The sequence below is a fragment of the Cucurbita moschata genome, unplaced genomic scaffold, assembly GCF_002738365.1.
Source record: "Cucurbita moschata cultivar Rifu unplaced genomic scaffold, Cmos_1.0 Cmo_Scf00015, whole genome shotgun sequence".
NCBI classification, from domain to species: domain Eukaryota; kingdom Viridiplantae; phylum Streptophyta; class Magnoliopsida; order Cucurbitales; family Cucurbitaceae; genus Cucurbita; species Cucurbita moschata.
Genome location: NW_019268531.1, coordinates 2,129,984 through 2,146,266, shown reverse-complemented (window position 1 = coordinate 2,146,266; position 16,283 = coordinate 2,129,984). Strand labels below are relative to the sequence as shown.

At 36.5% G+C, this 16,283-nt stretch overlaps 3 protein-coding genes across 3 annotated transcripts; 1 reads left to right on the top strand and 2 right to left on the bottom strand.

Moving 5' to 3' along the window:
- Positions 1-339: 339 nt before the first annotated feature.
- Positions 340-3,572, bottom strand: LOC111453689 (serine/arginine-rich splicing factor SR45a). Its single transcript, XM_023094884.1, has 8 exons — positions 3,412-3,572; positions 3,290-3,309; positions 2,362-2,478; positions 2,224-2,247; positions 1,983-2,085; positions 1,490-1,639; positions 873-942; positions 340-765 (listed from the first exon to the last, which is right to left on the bottom strand). The coding sequence occupies exons 1-8, from the start codon at positions 3,412-3,414 to the stop codon at positions 533-535; spliced, it is 720 nt and encodes a 239-aa protein (XP_022950652.1). The 5' UTR covers positions 3,415-3,572; the 3' UTR covers positions 340-532.
- An 847-nt stretch (positions 3,573-4,419) lies between these two features.
- LOC111453284 (phospholipase D delta) lies at positions 4,420-9,542 on the bottom strand. The gene is made up of 9 exons (XM_023094332.1): positions 8,604-9,542; positions 7,959-8,075; positions 7,399-7,893; positions 7,251-7,319; positions 7,027-7,174; positions 6,793-6,941; positions 5,642-5,794; positions 5,363-5,563; positions 4,420-4,716 (listed from the first exon to the last, which is right to left on the bottom strand). Exons 1-9 carry the CDS (start codon positions 9,540-9,542, stop codon positions 4,420-4,422), a joined length of 2,568 nt encoding a protein of 855 aa, XP_022950100.1.
- A 3,396-nt stretch (positions 9,543-12,938) lies between these two features.
- Positions 12,939-15,789, top strand: LOC111453285 (probable prolyl 4-hydroxylase 10). The gene is made up of 8 exons (XM_023094333.1): positions 12,939-13,274; positions 13,365-13,443; positions 13,777-13,874; positions 13,960-14,057; positions 14,584-14,713; positions 14,813-15,000; positions 15,177-15,265; positions 15,491-15,789. The coding sequence occupies exons 1-7, from the start codon at positions 13,078-13,080 to the stop codon at positions 15,248-15,250; spliced, it is 864 nt and encodes a 287-aa protein (XP_022950101.1). The 5' UTR covers positions 12,939-13,077; the 3' UTR covers positions 15,251-15,265; positions 15,491-15,789.
- The last annotated feature ends 494 nt before the right edge of the window (positions 15,790-16,283 follow it).

The following is a 16,283-nucleotide window of genomic DNA, read 5'->3' as shown; positions in this document are numbered from 1 at the left end:
CCTCAGGCCCATTATCTGCAATTTATCGTCGGCCCAAGATATGATCGCGGGCTCAAAATTAGAACGAAATTGATTCTCAGATTATGTTAGTTTTAACCGTTGCAGCATATTAAATTGAATCATTTAATTTTTTTTAATACCATGGAGAAATTATTTATTTGTCACATATAATCTCATTTCGCTAACTATATGGTATTTGGATTTGATGGGTTAGATATGAAACTTGAAAAGTAATATTTTATTTGCGTCTATAATAATTAATAAATATATTTAAAAATACTGAAAAACCCAGTGATTATGGGAAGCCTAATCATTTTTTGAGAAGGAAAAAGAACAATATACGAAAGACAGAGCAATGTTTTTTATAGAACCATGTCAAAACACCAAATCAAAAGAGCATATGGTAACATTCTGGCAGTTGGACTGCTTAAAACTATGAGGTACAGACAGACGTTCGAATACACACACAACCATAATCCACTGTAGGTCTTTTAACTAATTGCACCACAAAAGTACATTAAAGGGGGCAATATCACCTAGAGCCACGAGGATACCTCCTATCTGGGCTGCCGCCGCCGTAAGGAGAGTAAGGAGGCGACCTAGAGTGATCCCTCCTTGATCTCCCACCACCATATGGAGGCGGTGAGTGTCTAGGGGAGTACTCTCGGGCCCCTCGATATGGCGAGCGTCTTGGGGATCGACGATGCCCATAGTCCTCGCGGAAGGAGCCACCACGATACCTGCTACCTCGTTCGCCACGGTAGCCTAATACAATAACCAACAAAGTTATTAATGTTTAAGTAGATTGAAATTTAAAGCACAGAATATATGAAACAACCATAGTTTTGAATAAATTGACAGGTTACACTTACCAGAGTCTCTGGTGCTTTTCAACCCCAAGTAGTGTCCTGGCGTTGGAGTTCTTGGCCGTTTCCTCCGTGACTGAAAGACAAAAAAGGTGTCATCTCACTTCAATTGGTAACCTCTATGTCCCAAGACTATATAAAAGGGCTATATTGTTTGTATAGTTTTCACGGTGAGCACTTAAATGCAAAAACTAGTTTTGAAATTGTTCATAAGGGGGGCCTGGCCACCTAAAATGGGCACACTTGATATCATGAGTCGGGAAAAATTGACTAGTGTCCAATGACTAGGCATGAAATACCATAAAGCCTGATTAGAAAGTTCTTGATAATGTCCGTTGGTTAGTTGTGTTGAAAGTGAATGCTGATGTAGAAAAGTTGTTGGGCAATATAGTTGATATGTTTAGTTGATCAGGCGCATTTGAAATCTGTTGTTTAAGCTTGTCATTGACCAAGCTGTTTCACTAAAGTTGACATGGATGAACTCATCATCTTTGATTGCTGCCAACATAGCTCACACAACTTGTTCTGAATATAACCAGAAAACCTCCAAGTTAAGGGAAAAAACCAAAAAAGAAAACAATTAAGTTTCTTCAAGGCTATCCAGAGCAGAACAAGCGTAGTACCTTCTCCACAGTTATATATCGACCTTCTAGAATTGACTGGTTGAGATGCTTAACACACCGATTAGCATCATCAACATTGTCCATCGTTACAAATGCAAAACCACGGGAAATCCGAGTTCGAGGTTCAACCACAAGGAAACAAGAAGATACCTGCAAATAATAGCAGTATTAGGAAAGGAAGAATAAACTGACTACATCGTGATCAATAAAACAAGTAATTGCAGAACATCGGGCCATTTGGAGTCTAATCCAATTTCTGCTTTTCAATACAGAATATTATGAATACACTGAACTTGAGACCATCTGTCATCTACCGAATTTCCATTTAAATGTTTTTTAATTCAGGAAATACTATAAAAACATTTTTAATTTCAAGAAACACAATAAATACGGTCTTATTTATGTCATGCCACTTGTTTCACATCATGATCCAAGTAGGGACTTCTCACACGATCATGCAATTATCTGCAAGATAAAGGGTTCAGAAGCTAACCTTGCCCTCCTTGGAAAAGTGTTCTTCAAGGTCTCTTTCAGTGACCCTTGTAGATAGGCCAGTGACATAAAGCGTATTCCCAGGGTTATTGACATTCTCCCCCCTGGAAGAAGCTAAAAATGTTATCCAAGGAGAATCAAACACTAACAATATATGAGAAAGAAGTACAAATAGATCCAATTCTACTGAAATAGAGCGCTGATTATTTTGTCTAGAGTTCCAGCCGAAGAAACACACACACCTTCCTCGACTTCTGGATCTTGATCTGTATCAGAAACATGTGTAACCATAAAAATAGGGTTCTAAGCTACAGATCACAAACATAAAAGTAGTTTCTACTTTCCATTTATCCAGGTAATAAAGAAAAATCAAAACCAACCTTCCACGACTTCGGGACCTTGGCCTTGACCACGATCTGGATCTAGACCTTGGCCTAGATCGTGATCTAGATCTTGATCTTGAAGGAGCTCTCCAGGGAGAAGGAGATCGAGAGTACCTGTGCCACTTACAACCATAAGTAGAACTAACACCGACAATCTAAATGCATTAGAATTATTAAAATGAGGATGTTCTAAAAGAATGGAATGGTCTAAATTATCAAACTGCCAAGTTTTTTAATATAGTAAACGCACATTATCTCTTTCACCCATGTTTCTATCGATCCTTAATGTGTAAATTACTGACAGAACGAGTTTTCAAGTCTGACAAATTAATATGGTCAAAATGGAAAAAGGAAACCAACAGAACAAGAGAAGGGAAATCATCAGAAATTATTCCCATCTCAATCATCAACAGCCAAGTTTTAAAATGAAAACAAAGGGTACGAGAGCGACCAAAGTTCTTTCGCATGGCACTTGACCCAATTCCGACCCTAAATTAACTTCAAAATTTGGATACTCAAATCTCTCAAACTCCATTAATTACAACAATAGTTACCCAATGTAATTGCTTTTAATTTGATTTCTTGATTACTACCTGTTAGAACTTCCCAAGACAAAGAAAAAGAAAAGTAAGGCATGACCTTGTTACTTTTTCCAAAACCCTAAAGTGATTACAGCCACCAGTGCATTGTCAAGAAAATGCTCAACCCTAGTTACAGGCATCTCAATGAATGAAATAAAATCCTTCTAAAAATGCTCAAGACTCGTGACAATTATTTCCTTCATGTAGGAGTGCTCAAAAGTTCAACGCTACAGAAGATCATGAATGCTACAACACAAATCATCTCCGTGCCCTAGATACAGAAAGCCCCAAGATCGTCAACCGTAAGAAAACAAATCATTACAAAAAAACGTAAATAAGCTCACCTTTTGCGATGAGAATCGGCCTGCGCAGAACCAGAAACGCTCGATTGTTAAACCTTTTATCGATGAAATAAAAACAACAATAGACAAAGAAAGAAAAATAGAACTGAGAAATAGGAGCTTACCATTTTTCACAATGAGATGAAAACTAGAACGGCGGCCGGCAAAAGCTGAAGAACAGTACAGATACGAACAGGACTTTTAGGGTTTCTGAAGACGGCCTCTCCACGAGCCCAGAATCGCAACTCGCCGTCGTGACTTGTGCGAGGAGAGAGAGTAAATGGAATCGCGAAAACAATCTCTCCGTATATGTTTTAAGAATTATCAGGTACACTGTGCACACTATACTTATCGTGCACTCTCGCTTCTGATCCAGGCATCACTGCATGATTCATAAATTTCAACCCAAAAGAAAAATCGAACGCTTTAAAAAAATTTAAAAAAATTATAATACTTTTTAAATTTTAATATTATTAAAAAAAATTATAAAATTTGAGTAACTCATGGAACCAAACCAATTTTGAAAAAACCTACTAAAGTCAAAGTGTCTTCGGACTAAATCATCCTAGGTACTCATTTTTTTTGTCCATTGTCTAAGATTCTTCACTACTACCTCTCGTGAGAGTTCGAGCTGTGCCCCAATCTCATGTGGTGGATCATTCGAAAAGACTAGCTAAGCATTATTAGGTTGGTCATCCTTTACCACTGGTTCAGTCTGCCACGAGCTTACGAAATAAATACTTAACCCTTCTGTAACATTTGAAAGTGGAGGGTCGAGATTATTTTTTCATTTTTTTTCATAATTTAAATTTAAATGAAAATTAAGAAGAATTATTGTTTATTATGAATTACCTTCTCCCAATCAACATCACTATACTCCATATTCACAGTTCAACTCCATTCAAATACATACAAGCATTGACGAAGAACAAGGAAGAAAACCCCACCAACCACAAGGAAAATGCACCCAAAAGAACCCCAAAGCTATGTAATTTTCATTGTTTTGGACAGTAAGCTTGCCTACAGACTAGCCAGTGATCGACTCGTGTGCCCGTTTCGCGGTTTCGACTCCGAATAGAGGTAGAGCGCGTTGATTCTAGCTAGAAAGCATCATTGCTATAACAGGGCGGAGACTATGTGGTCAAAACATCAGGAATTGCAGCTGAATGAGATCCTATTATCTTCCCTCCTACATCAGGGAAGTTTTCATGTCCAGGCAGCAGGGTGACTCTCCCATCGCCATCCACGAGCACCGGATACCGGAGGAGGTGGCCTTGCAACGTCGTGAATTCATCGGCGGTGAATCGCTTCCAGTTATCCTCTGCTACCCCGTTGACTCTTCTTACACATTCCAAAGTTTCTGGCTCGTTGAAACATGGATCGAGCATTCCAAGATGCTCACTCCATAACGACATTCTGTATCCGTAAATCTGTATAGCAAGAGTTCATGAAGTGTGTGTATGCAAGCACGTCTAACAAAGTAGTTGTTTAGCAAATAACTCAACCTAAGTAAGTTGATGTTGGTTTAGTGCCTAGTTATACAGAGCGATATGCTTCATTTCCTTGTTAGTTCTAATCTGTTGGAGAGGGGAACGAAACATTCATTATAAAGGTATGAAAACCTCTCCCTAACGGTTTTAAAACACGTATCACTACTAGCAGATATTGTCCACTTTGGCCCGTTACGTATCGCCGTCAGCCTCACGGTTTTAAAACGCATCTACTAAGGAGAGGTTTCCACACCCTTACAAGGAATGCTTCATTTCCCTCTCTAACAGATATGGGATCTCACAATTCACCCCCTTGGAGGTTCAGCGTCTTCGCTGGCACACCGCCTAGCTCTGATACCATTTATAAACAGCTCAAGCCCACTGCTAACAAATATTGTCTGCTCTAGTCCGTTACGTATCGCAGACAGCTTCACAATTTTAAAACGTGTATGTTAGGGAGAAGTTTCCACACATTTATAAGAATTGCTTCGTTCCCCTCTCCAACAGATATGAGATCTCACAGTTCTCGAGTTAGGAGATAAAAAGTGACAAAATGGACGAGGTCGAAAGACGAAAAGAGCCTAACCTGACCATGTGGGTGTTTCTTTTTCTTCGCCCACGTGTGATGTGGCTGATATGCGCCCATGGCTATCTCGGTGTCCTTCGTTCCAGCCATAGATCGTTGGTTAATATTTGCAGACCCAATAATTACATATTCATCATCTACTATCATCCCCTTGGCATGCACGTAAATCATAAACCGTTGATGTTTTATTGAATTAGATACCTAAAACATGAATACACACATGTTTCAACGAAAAAGAGTATCAAGGTTATGATCAACATTGAGTTGCTGAATAGTTACCGTTGCATCATCAGTGGTTGGCCCATTCTCTGGAACTTTTTCCCGTTTGCCAAGGCAGTAGAAGTTTAGATAGTCCTGAGGGTGCAAATATGGTTGCTCTAATGATTTCAGCTCACTTGCAACAATGTCATACATCATTTGCATGGTTTGTCCCTACAATAATCAAGTACAATATTCAAGATTACGCTAATGAGTTAGGTTCATGTTTGTAACCGCTCAAGCCCATCACTAGTAGATATTGTCTACTTTAGCTCGTTACGTATCTCGGTCAGCTTCACGGTTTTAAAACGAGTCTACTAGGAGAGGTTTTTACACCCTTATAAGGAATGCTTCGTTCCCCTCTCCAACCGATGTGGGATCTCACAATCCAACCTCCTTGGAGGCCCAGCGTCTTCGCTGGCACACCACCCAGTGTCCAGCTCTGATACCATTTGTAACAGCTCAAATCCTTCACTAATAGATATTGTCCACTTTGACTCATTACATATCACTGTCAGCCTCACGGTTTTAAAACGCGTCTATTAGGGAGAAGTTTCCACACCCTTATAAGGAATCCTTTGTTCCCCCTCTCCAACCGACGTGGGATCTCACAATCCACCCTCCTTGGGAGCACAGTGTCCTCACTGACATATCACCCTGTGTCTAGCTCTGGTACCATTTGTAACAGCCCAAGTCCACCGCTAGTAGATATTGTCCGCTTCGACTCGTTACGTATCACCGTCAGCCTCATGGTTTTAAAACGCGTCTACTAGGGAGAGGTTTCCATATCCTTATAAGAATGTTTCGTTCCCCTCTCCAACCGACCTGGGGATCTCACAATCCACCTCCCTTGGGAGCCAGCGTCCTCACTGGCACATCGCTCGGTGTCTAGCTCTGATACCATTCGTAACAACCTAAGTCAACCGTTAGCATATATTGTCCGATTTGGCTCGTTATGTATCACCATCATCCTCACGATTTTAAAATGCGTCTACTAGAGAGAGGCGTCCACACCCTTATAAGGAATGCTTCGTTCCCCTCTCTAACCGACATGGGATCTCACAGTACCAGTCCATCACATTCAGTAATAGATACAGTAGAAACCCGAGCTAGTTTCAACGTTTCAAAATATTTCTCAATCTATATACATTCCTTTTCATATAGCCATTTACCTGCCAATAAAGAATCTCTTGCATGGGAGCGCTATTGGGATCTCCCTCAGGCCACATTGGTATGACAATATACACAACAAATCTTTCATTGGCTCTTATTTTGCTTGCAATCTTAAGGGCCAACTCCATGGGAATGAGATTATCAGCCCCTGCTCGTGCCATCAACCCACAAGTATGTAATGTAGAAGCAACAAAGTAAACTACTTCAAAGAACAAAACTCGAACAAAACTCACCGGCATTTTTATATCCCGGCCATCCATATGATGATCCTATAAAATACTGGTTTTCAATGTAAATGAAACGTTGCGCCGATCGAATAGCCTGGATATATGCCATTTCAATGCTTTTCTCTATAGCCAAGTTTTTGGCACATACAAGGTTCTGCAGCCACAAACAAACCACAAATGAACTTCATATCATCCAAAATGGGGAGAAAAAACAGCAGTAGAGTACGAACCTGCGACTCCGCGACATGGACATCTCTTGGGAATCCTTTAACCGATCCCGAGTCGATGGATCGAAATATCTAAAGAACGAAAGAAAGAGAAGGATTTAATAACGAAACGAAACCGAAAAACAAGCCCATAAGTTGTATAAGTTTCAACCTGAACATGCCAGTTTTCAGGATCTTTTTCGTTTGAAACATATACTTTGGGGTCATCCTCTGGAACTTTTATTGAACCATCAGCTAAGATGGTTATTTGAGGGCTTAGTATCCATGATATGCGCTCTATCTTGATTAAAGCATCGCGCCAGTGAGTAATGTTCCTGCAGCGTAGGCCAAACTCGGTCCATCTTGTGGCTCGGCTCCAACGTTGCTCAAAGTTTATAAGCACGTCATATGCAGCTGGCCCATCGATCCGACAGTGCAAGTCATGCCATGGTTGCCTTGGAGCTTTGGCTCCAGGGAATGTAGGATTATGAAAATCATCCTTAAATACCGTGTCGAGGCCATGGAATAGTCGATGCTCGGGTGTATCGTAACGACCGTCACAGAGATCAAGACCTCCAAGAAAAGCAGTGATCTTCCTATTATTACCATATCCTTGAGTATCAACAAGGACACATTTCTGATGATGCGTGAAGACAGTGCCTACAACCTGGACAAACACACTATATGAGCTCAAGGAGTATCTAACTACGTGATAAACATAGACACCAATACCTTTTGTTTAACATAGCTTAGCTTGCTGCTTGGATAGCGAGGTGAGAGCACACAGATCACTGAAGAATGCTTGAAAAATTTCTTGGTTTCCTCGTCGTGTGTCTGCATCAATCCCCCCTGCAACCGGAGACGACACAATTTAGAATCGATTCTTTAACGTCGTTTTATATCATTATAGAAACTAGCTTGAAGTAAAATGTAACAACTCAAGCCCACCGCTAACAGATATTATCCATTTTGGCCTGTTATGTATCGCCGTCAGCTCACGGTTTTAAAACGTGTTTGCTACGGAAAGGTTTCCACATCCTTATAAGGAATGTTTCGTTCTCCTTTCCAACTAATATGGGATCTCACAATCCATCCCCTTGGGGGCCAGCGTCCTTGCTCGCACACCACACCGCCCTGTGTCTAACTTTGATACTATTTGTAACAGCCAAAACCCACAATTAACAGATATTATCTACTTTAGCCCGTTACGTATCGCCATCAGTCTCACGATTTTAAAACGTGTCTGCTAGGGAGAGATTTCCACACACTTATAAGGAATGCTTCGTTCCCCTCTCCAACTAACGTGAGATCTCACGTAAAATGTTCCAGACATCATAACTCTAGCCTAAAATCACAAGCATTTGTTCAAAATCTCACTGTATTGATGAAGAACTTATCATGAGAAGTCTTATCATCCCAAATCATCATCAATACTCGAACACCCTCCTCTGACTTGTATTTGAGGAGATCACCAAGAATAAGTTCCCCACCTCGTGGCAGCCTGGTTGTCTCTCTAACCAGCTTGATCTTATGAAAAACTGACCAACCAACGATGTAAATCATATGATGAGCCTCTGATATAGCATGGCAGATATCCTCCCAACAATTCTCTTGTCTATAAACATTCTTTCCATCCAATTCAATCACCGGCAGCATCCCATCAGGCACATGAGCATCTTGGTACAATCTCATGGAGCTGCCTCTCCTCACCGGAAAATAAGTGTGCCGCACACCCTTATGCTCCGGATCTCCAGCAATGCCGTGGCGGTACACCGGATTCTTTTCAACAGGGGTGAACTTCATTTCAATTCGTAGTGAAGTGCCGGGCTTCGGTGGCTTCCCATTTGAGCCAAGCACCGGAAACCACCCACTAATTGTCTGACCAGAGGCAATTTGCTGAGCCGGGATTTTGACTGTCCCCATAACTTCAGCGCCAAAGACATCATCGTCCTTCACCTGGAATTCCAACTCGGCCATTTTCTGTGCAAGAGGGATAACGAAATGCTCGTTCCAATTGGGGTTTTGGGAATTCTTAATAACGCGAGTTCGCGCGACGGTGGCTTGAGGAACCCGGACGGTAACATATGGGTCACTGGTGATGATTTTTCCATGGCTGTGGTGGACTTTCCCCTCACCGGCGGCAGAACGTGAGTTGGTAGCGACGGATTTAATGGCGGAGCAGTTGAGAGTACCACAAGCAGTGAAGCAACGACGTAGACGCTCGGATACTATGTCCATGTTAGGCAACTGGGTGGCCTCGAAGATTTTAAGGTCGAGATCGCCATGGAGATAGACCTCTTCTGAACTTTCCGCCATGAAAATTGACGCGAATTGAAATGGGTTTTGACTACATATAAATATCTTACCAGAAACAGAGTGAGCACCCAATTGAGCCCACGCGGGTATTGAAATTTCTCAATCGAAACCACCGTGGTTGATACCCATCGCCATCTCTGCTACTCCTTTCACCGCTCACTGTAAACACAGAAGCGAGAGGATAAGATGGAATTGATTGCTGCTTTGCTGATTGATTGCTTTTCAAGGCAGCTCAGCGTGGGGCACAGACATTAGTGGATCTTCATATCAAGAAATGGCCATTTTCAGTAGCTAATATATACTGTTTTGTGTTTACAGCTCGAACATTCCCGCCCAGGATTAATGGCGTCGATCTACGGTACGGCCGGTGGATCGCTGTTGCTGATTATCCGTAACCTTAACTCAATTTGGGTTTTGATTATTCAGTTTAATAATTGTTTAAGGACACAAACTTCTAATTATTTACTTAATCTATTTGGACGTGTGAGCCCGTCATCTTTGAAAAACATTTTTTTAATTGGTGACTAGGATTTTTATAATAAACTAAGTTGATTTTGTGTCAAATAATATCCAAATAATTTCTCTAAAATAATAATTTTATCAAAATAAATAAATGGCTAAATTTCCAATCGTAAATATTAGCCAGAAGACCAATTTTAACTCTTTTAATATTTTTTAGTCATATTATTCTCACTTGGTGTCAGTCCCGTACCTCAAAACTAATTAAAATTATTTTTTAAATTTTAAATAATCTAAATAAAATTATCCTCATAAAATCTCTTAAGAGGATTTTTTTTTTTTTTTTTTTTTAATAATCAATATCAATCATTCTGAACCACTTATTTCTTGAGTGTTTGTTAGAATCACTTGTTTTTTTTTTTTTTTTTTTTTTTTAATAATCAATATCAATCATTCTGAACCACTTATTTCTTGAGTGTTTGTTAGAATCACTTGTTTTTTTTTTTTTTTTTTTTTTTTAATAATCAATATCAATCATTCTGAACCACTTATTTCTTGAGTGTTTGTTAGAATCACTTGTTTTTTTTTTTTTTTTTTTTTTTTAATAATCAATATCAATCATTCTGAACCACTTATTTCTTGAGTGTTTGTTAGAATCACTTGTTTTTTTTTTTTTTTTTTTTTTTTAATAATCAATATCAATCATTCTGAACCACTTATTTCTTGAGTGTTTGTTAGAATCACTTGTTTTTTTTTTTTTTTTTTTTTTTTAATAATCAATATCAATCATTCTGAACCACTTATTTCTTGAGTGTTTGTTAGAATCACTTGTTTTTTTTTTTTTTTTTTTTTTTTAATAATCAATATCAATCATTCTGAACCACTTATTTCTTGAGTGTTTGTTAGAATCACTTGTTTTTTTTTTTTTTTTTTTTTTTTAATAATCAATATCAATCATTCTGAACCACTTATTTCTTGAGTGTTTGTTAGAATCACTTGTTTTTTTTTTTTTTTTTTTTTTTTAATAATCAATATCAATCATTCTGAACCACTTATTTCTTGAGTGTTTGTTAGAATCACTTGTTTTTTTTTTTTTTTTTTTTTTTTAATAATCAATATCAATCATTCTGAACCACTTATTTCTTGAGTGTTTGTTAGAATCACTTGTTTTTTTTTTTTTTTTTTTTTTTTATCATAAGAAAAAATCAAATTTATTTTTAAAGTTTTTTTTTCTTTTTGTAAAATGATTCCCTAGGTTGAAAATATGATTGTGACGTTTGAACTAGAATTAAATGTGAATATTGTTTGATTAACTTTAATATTAATAAACAATTATTTATACTTTATAAAAAAAAAATTATTTAAGAATATTCTAATAACGTATTCATTATCAGAATCAAATCTCTTAGCATTATTGATAATATAACTATTATATAATATGATTCTCAGTTAGCTTGAATTCAATGAAGAATACGCTTCTCTCCATTATTGTGTGTTGAACCAAACTTTAGTTAAATTTTATTTGCCATCCATAAAAATATATCACTTAAAAGAATTATAATTAATATCTAATTTATGGATAATTATCTATAAATATTTCAGAATTATATATAATTTAAAATGATAAATAAATAATAAAATTTGATGAAATTAAATTTCGTCTTGTTTTAATGAATGTACTCTCAACCAATCTTAAATTTTATTTTTATGGTAATAAATTAAATAGTGTACGAATATTTAAATAAAAAATGAATGGAAGTTTATGATATTAACTAAAAATTTGAAATTATTAAAATTATAAATATTAAATTAGGTGGACTAAAATGATATTTTAAATATATTATAAATTGATCGAGCAAAAAAAAATATCAACTTGCAATATAACTTGATTTTTTCGTTTTTTTTAATTCAACCCAAATTAATAAAAAAAAATCTAACTCAATCCAACGTTTATAATTTGGGTTGGATAGTCAAAATTGTTCGAATCGAACCCCTGATGCTTGAACGGGTAAAAAACACATCTTCATAATAACGAAATATTTTGGAAATATATTGAAACCCGACGTTGGCTAATTAAGATGAATATTATGATATGAGTAAAAAAGAGTATCTTCATAACAACGAAACATTTTAGAAAAACAAAAAATAATATGACTAAGGTTTTTTTTTTTTTTGACAATATCGTATATGGTACAAGTTCTTTTATTCGATATATTATTTATGAAAAAATGAGATATATGTTCATATAATAAATTTACTGACTCAAAATTTATTTATTTTTTAAATATTTTTCATATATGAGAAATTAGGAAAGTATTTATAATTTTATCTAATAATTATTCAATAATTTTTTTTAAAGAAATTACTTCAAACGATTTTATTTTTAGAATTTAATTACCTAACTTATTTTAAAATTATTTTTTTAAAAGCTACCATTGATATCACATTTATTTTTTTTCCTTGGTTGAATTTAAATAATGACACATCAAATTCTGAAATGAAAGCATATTTAAAATAAATTTCATGACATACTTTATCATAAGATTTTCTAAGTAACATACATATTTTTTCAACTAATAAATGGTTTTTAATATACAATTAAAGTAATAAATGGAGGATTAGAAGTCAACCAAGGCTTATATTATTATATTATAATTAGATAAATATTATCAATTATGAAATATTCCCATTTAATTTTAATGATTATATTTTTAATTGTTTTTTTATATTTTCTAAACGTGTATTAAAACACTAAATTAAAAAATTAATATTCGATACAAATTAGATTTTAATTTCGCTTAAAATTATTAAAATTTTAAAATAAAAAAATTAAAATAAACCCGATAAAAAAATAATAATAATAATAAAAACAATAAATAAAAGAAAGCCGCCGGAGACGGGAGGGGATAAATTAAATAAATAATTAAGAAATAAAAGTTGATAAGCAGAGCCAAAATCAATCTTTAATTACGGTGTCAAGATTCACAGTTTGTCTGTACAGAGAGGGCTTTGGACTTTGGAGACGAAGACCAAAAGCTTGGAATTCCAGATCTTGCTTCCTAAGGGTTTTGTTTCCATGGCGAAGCACAGGCAATCTCGTTTACCTACTCGGAAGTCGTCTTCTTCATCTACTCTCATTTTTACTCTGCTCATTATGTTCACCTTCGTCATTCTGATTCTTCTTGCTCTTGGAATCCTTTCGATCCCTGGAAATTCCGGCGGTTCGCCCAAGGTTCATGATCTGAGCTCGATTGTGCGGAAAACCTCCGAGGAGTATGTATCTTGTGGATTTTCTTTCGATTTTTTGTTCTGTATGAGGATGGATTTTGATTGATTCTGTGGTTTTGTTTGATTTTGTTTCAGTGTTGACGAGGAGAAAGGGGAACGGTGGGCTGAAGTGATCTCATGGGAACCTAGAGCCTTTGTTTATCATAACTTTCTGGTATTTCTGTTTTCCCGATCTTGATTGAGAGATTTGTGATTTATGTTCATTCATTTCTCTCCTAATGCAATTTGTGTATGGAATTCTTTAATAAACTTGGTTGGTGCATGCTTATACACATTGAATGCGTCTTTGGGGCTGTACCTTCTTGAAGCTTATTATGTTTATGTTCCTCTAAGAAATCATTCTTCGTTCTTATTATGATGAGTCAAGGATAATTCCCATTGTGTTTGTCTTTAGATGGTATTGGAGTATGAGTTGACTGAGGCTGAGACCCATCGATTAATCCCGGAGTAGGGAAATACTGAATTGGTTTACTTTTGAATTGCTCAGACAAAGGAGGAGTGTGAGTACCTAATTAGCCATGCCAAGCCTCATATGCAAAAGTCTACCGTTGTTGACAGTGAAACTGGAAAGAGCAAAGATAGCAGGTGTTCTATTCCTTTCCTCAGAATTCTTTACTGTTAGTAATGCTGGATCTCTTTTGTGGAAACCTCCCTGACCTCTCTTTCACAGAGTTCGCACTAGCTCTGGAACATTCTTGCCGAGAGGAGGCGACAAGATTATCAGCACTATAGAGAAAAGGATTGCTGATTTCACCTTCATACCCATAGGTACGATTTTTGAGTCCATTTCCTCCTGGTTTCTTCCAACTACATCGAGCATTATTTTCTATTATGCAAGGTTAAAATAATCTTTGTAATCTTTAATTTACTTTCAAGTGCACCTATCGTTTTGGTATAATTTTTCCCCTGTAGTCTAGCTTTCCCAATCATAACTTTTCTTTTGTTAGAAAAGATTTTTATCATGCCTGAAACTATTCAAATAGATACAATTCTCGTGCTAAGTTTCAATGGATGAGGAAGATTTTTAATCATGGCTGAAAATTTGAATAACGAATATCGACTCAGACGTAGGAATACCAATACATTCCAGATATTTGTTTGTCCTATGAGCTTACCTGCCCATTGACCCTCGTTAGAATGAACAAGAATCGGGTTCACCTGATAAGCTGTGCCAATTTTTGTTTATTATATGTAGATACTGTCTTCTTATCTTGTAAAATTTTCATAAGGTTAATGAATATTAGACACTAAGTTTTCGTACTTTGTTACTTAAGTGCACACATAATATATGCAGAGCATGGAGAAGGACTTCAGGTTCTTCATTACGAAGTGGGACAGAAATATGAACCTCATTTTGATTACTTCCTTGACGACTACAATACAAAGAATGGAGGTCAACGTATAGCAACAGTGCTTATGTACCTGTAAGTAGTAATCCATATTTTCCATGCTTTGGACTCTAAACAAGTGCTTCATTTTGCATGGTTCGCCCATTATTTTATATGAATTCTATCGTAATTCAGCTCAGACGTCGAAGAAGGAGGCGAGACAGTGTTCCCTGCTGCCAAAGGAAACTTTAGTTCTGTACCTTGGTGGAATGAGCTTTCTGATTGTGGGAAGAAAGGACTTTCTGTTAAACCGAAGAGGGGCGATGCATTGCTTTTCTGGAGCATGAAGCCCGATGCCTCTCTAGATCCTTCAAGTTTGCATGGTTAGATTAGATACTCTCAAACTTATAAACCCACCATTCATTTTTCTGAGCATGTTAGGTTTTGGCAATGTATGTTTCGTTCGTTTTGTCAGTGCGCTTTCTTTTCCTTCTCTTATGCGGAGAGTACCGGATTTTCTTCATAAAATTATGACGTTTCTCCTGCTGTTGATATATAGGTGGCTGTCCTGTTATCAAGGGGAATAAATGGTCTGCTACTAAATGGATGCGAGTAGATGAATACAAAGCTTGAGTTGATGTGACCAAGGTAATGTCCATTCTCTAAACAATGAACTAACAAATGAACACCTCAAACACTAAATCATTTTGCCAGTTCAAATTTCTTTTGGCTTCTCAACATTTGGACAGTCTTTCTTCAATCTTTCCTAGATCATTCTACTTGGAAATAACATAAATTCGCCCTCTGTGATGACTTTTCTTGGTACTGCTGAAAGAATTCTTCCTAAAGGTTTGGTGCTTCATTGTTTGGCAGGTTGGTTGACATTTCTTGTTACTGCTCAAAGTCACAGGTGCATTTTCTGTAGGGAATCTCATCATTTCTATAATTTAACCTTACTACTCGATCCCTGAATCTATGAATTTTGATGTGCTTATCACAAGTTTTACATTGTCATCGATTTCTTGTTTTTATGGCCACGAGAGAATAAGAGTTCATATTTTTGCCAGAAATCCCACCTTCAAACCTCACTTACAGATTCATGTACAACTACTCCCTTACTAGAACATTGCTATATTTTTCTATTTGATACAACCTTTTAATGCCTTCATTCTTCCAATTAGCTACCCCTTTACAATGAAAAGTGGGATAAGAGATGGTTGAAGATATACGACTCCATGTTATAAAGGAGGGGGGTCGATCTTTCTTTTCTTACTCAGATAGGGTGCTTTATAAAGGAAGTGAATTGATTCTTATAAAGGAAGTGAATTGATTCTTATAAAGGAAGTGAATTGATTCTTTCATGTTATAAAGGAAGTGAATTGATTCTTTCATGTTATAAAGGAAGTGAAGTGATTCTTTCATGTTCCCATGTTATAAAGGAAGTGAAAGGAAGTGAAGTGATTCTTTCATGTTATAAAGGAAGTGAATTGATTCTATGTCATTAATAACCCATTTGTTTCGAATTCGAGATTCTTATGGGATAGACTTTTAGAACACTCAAAATATTGGTTTCTGAAATTTACATGTTGTATCTTTTATATTCTTGTCCTTCATTTTTCTTGTAAAAATTATTAAACTTGTTTTACCAAAAAAAAAAAAAAAAAAA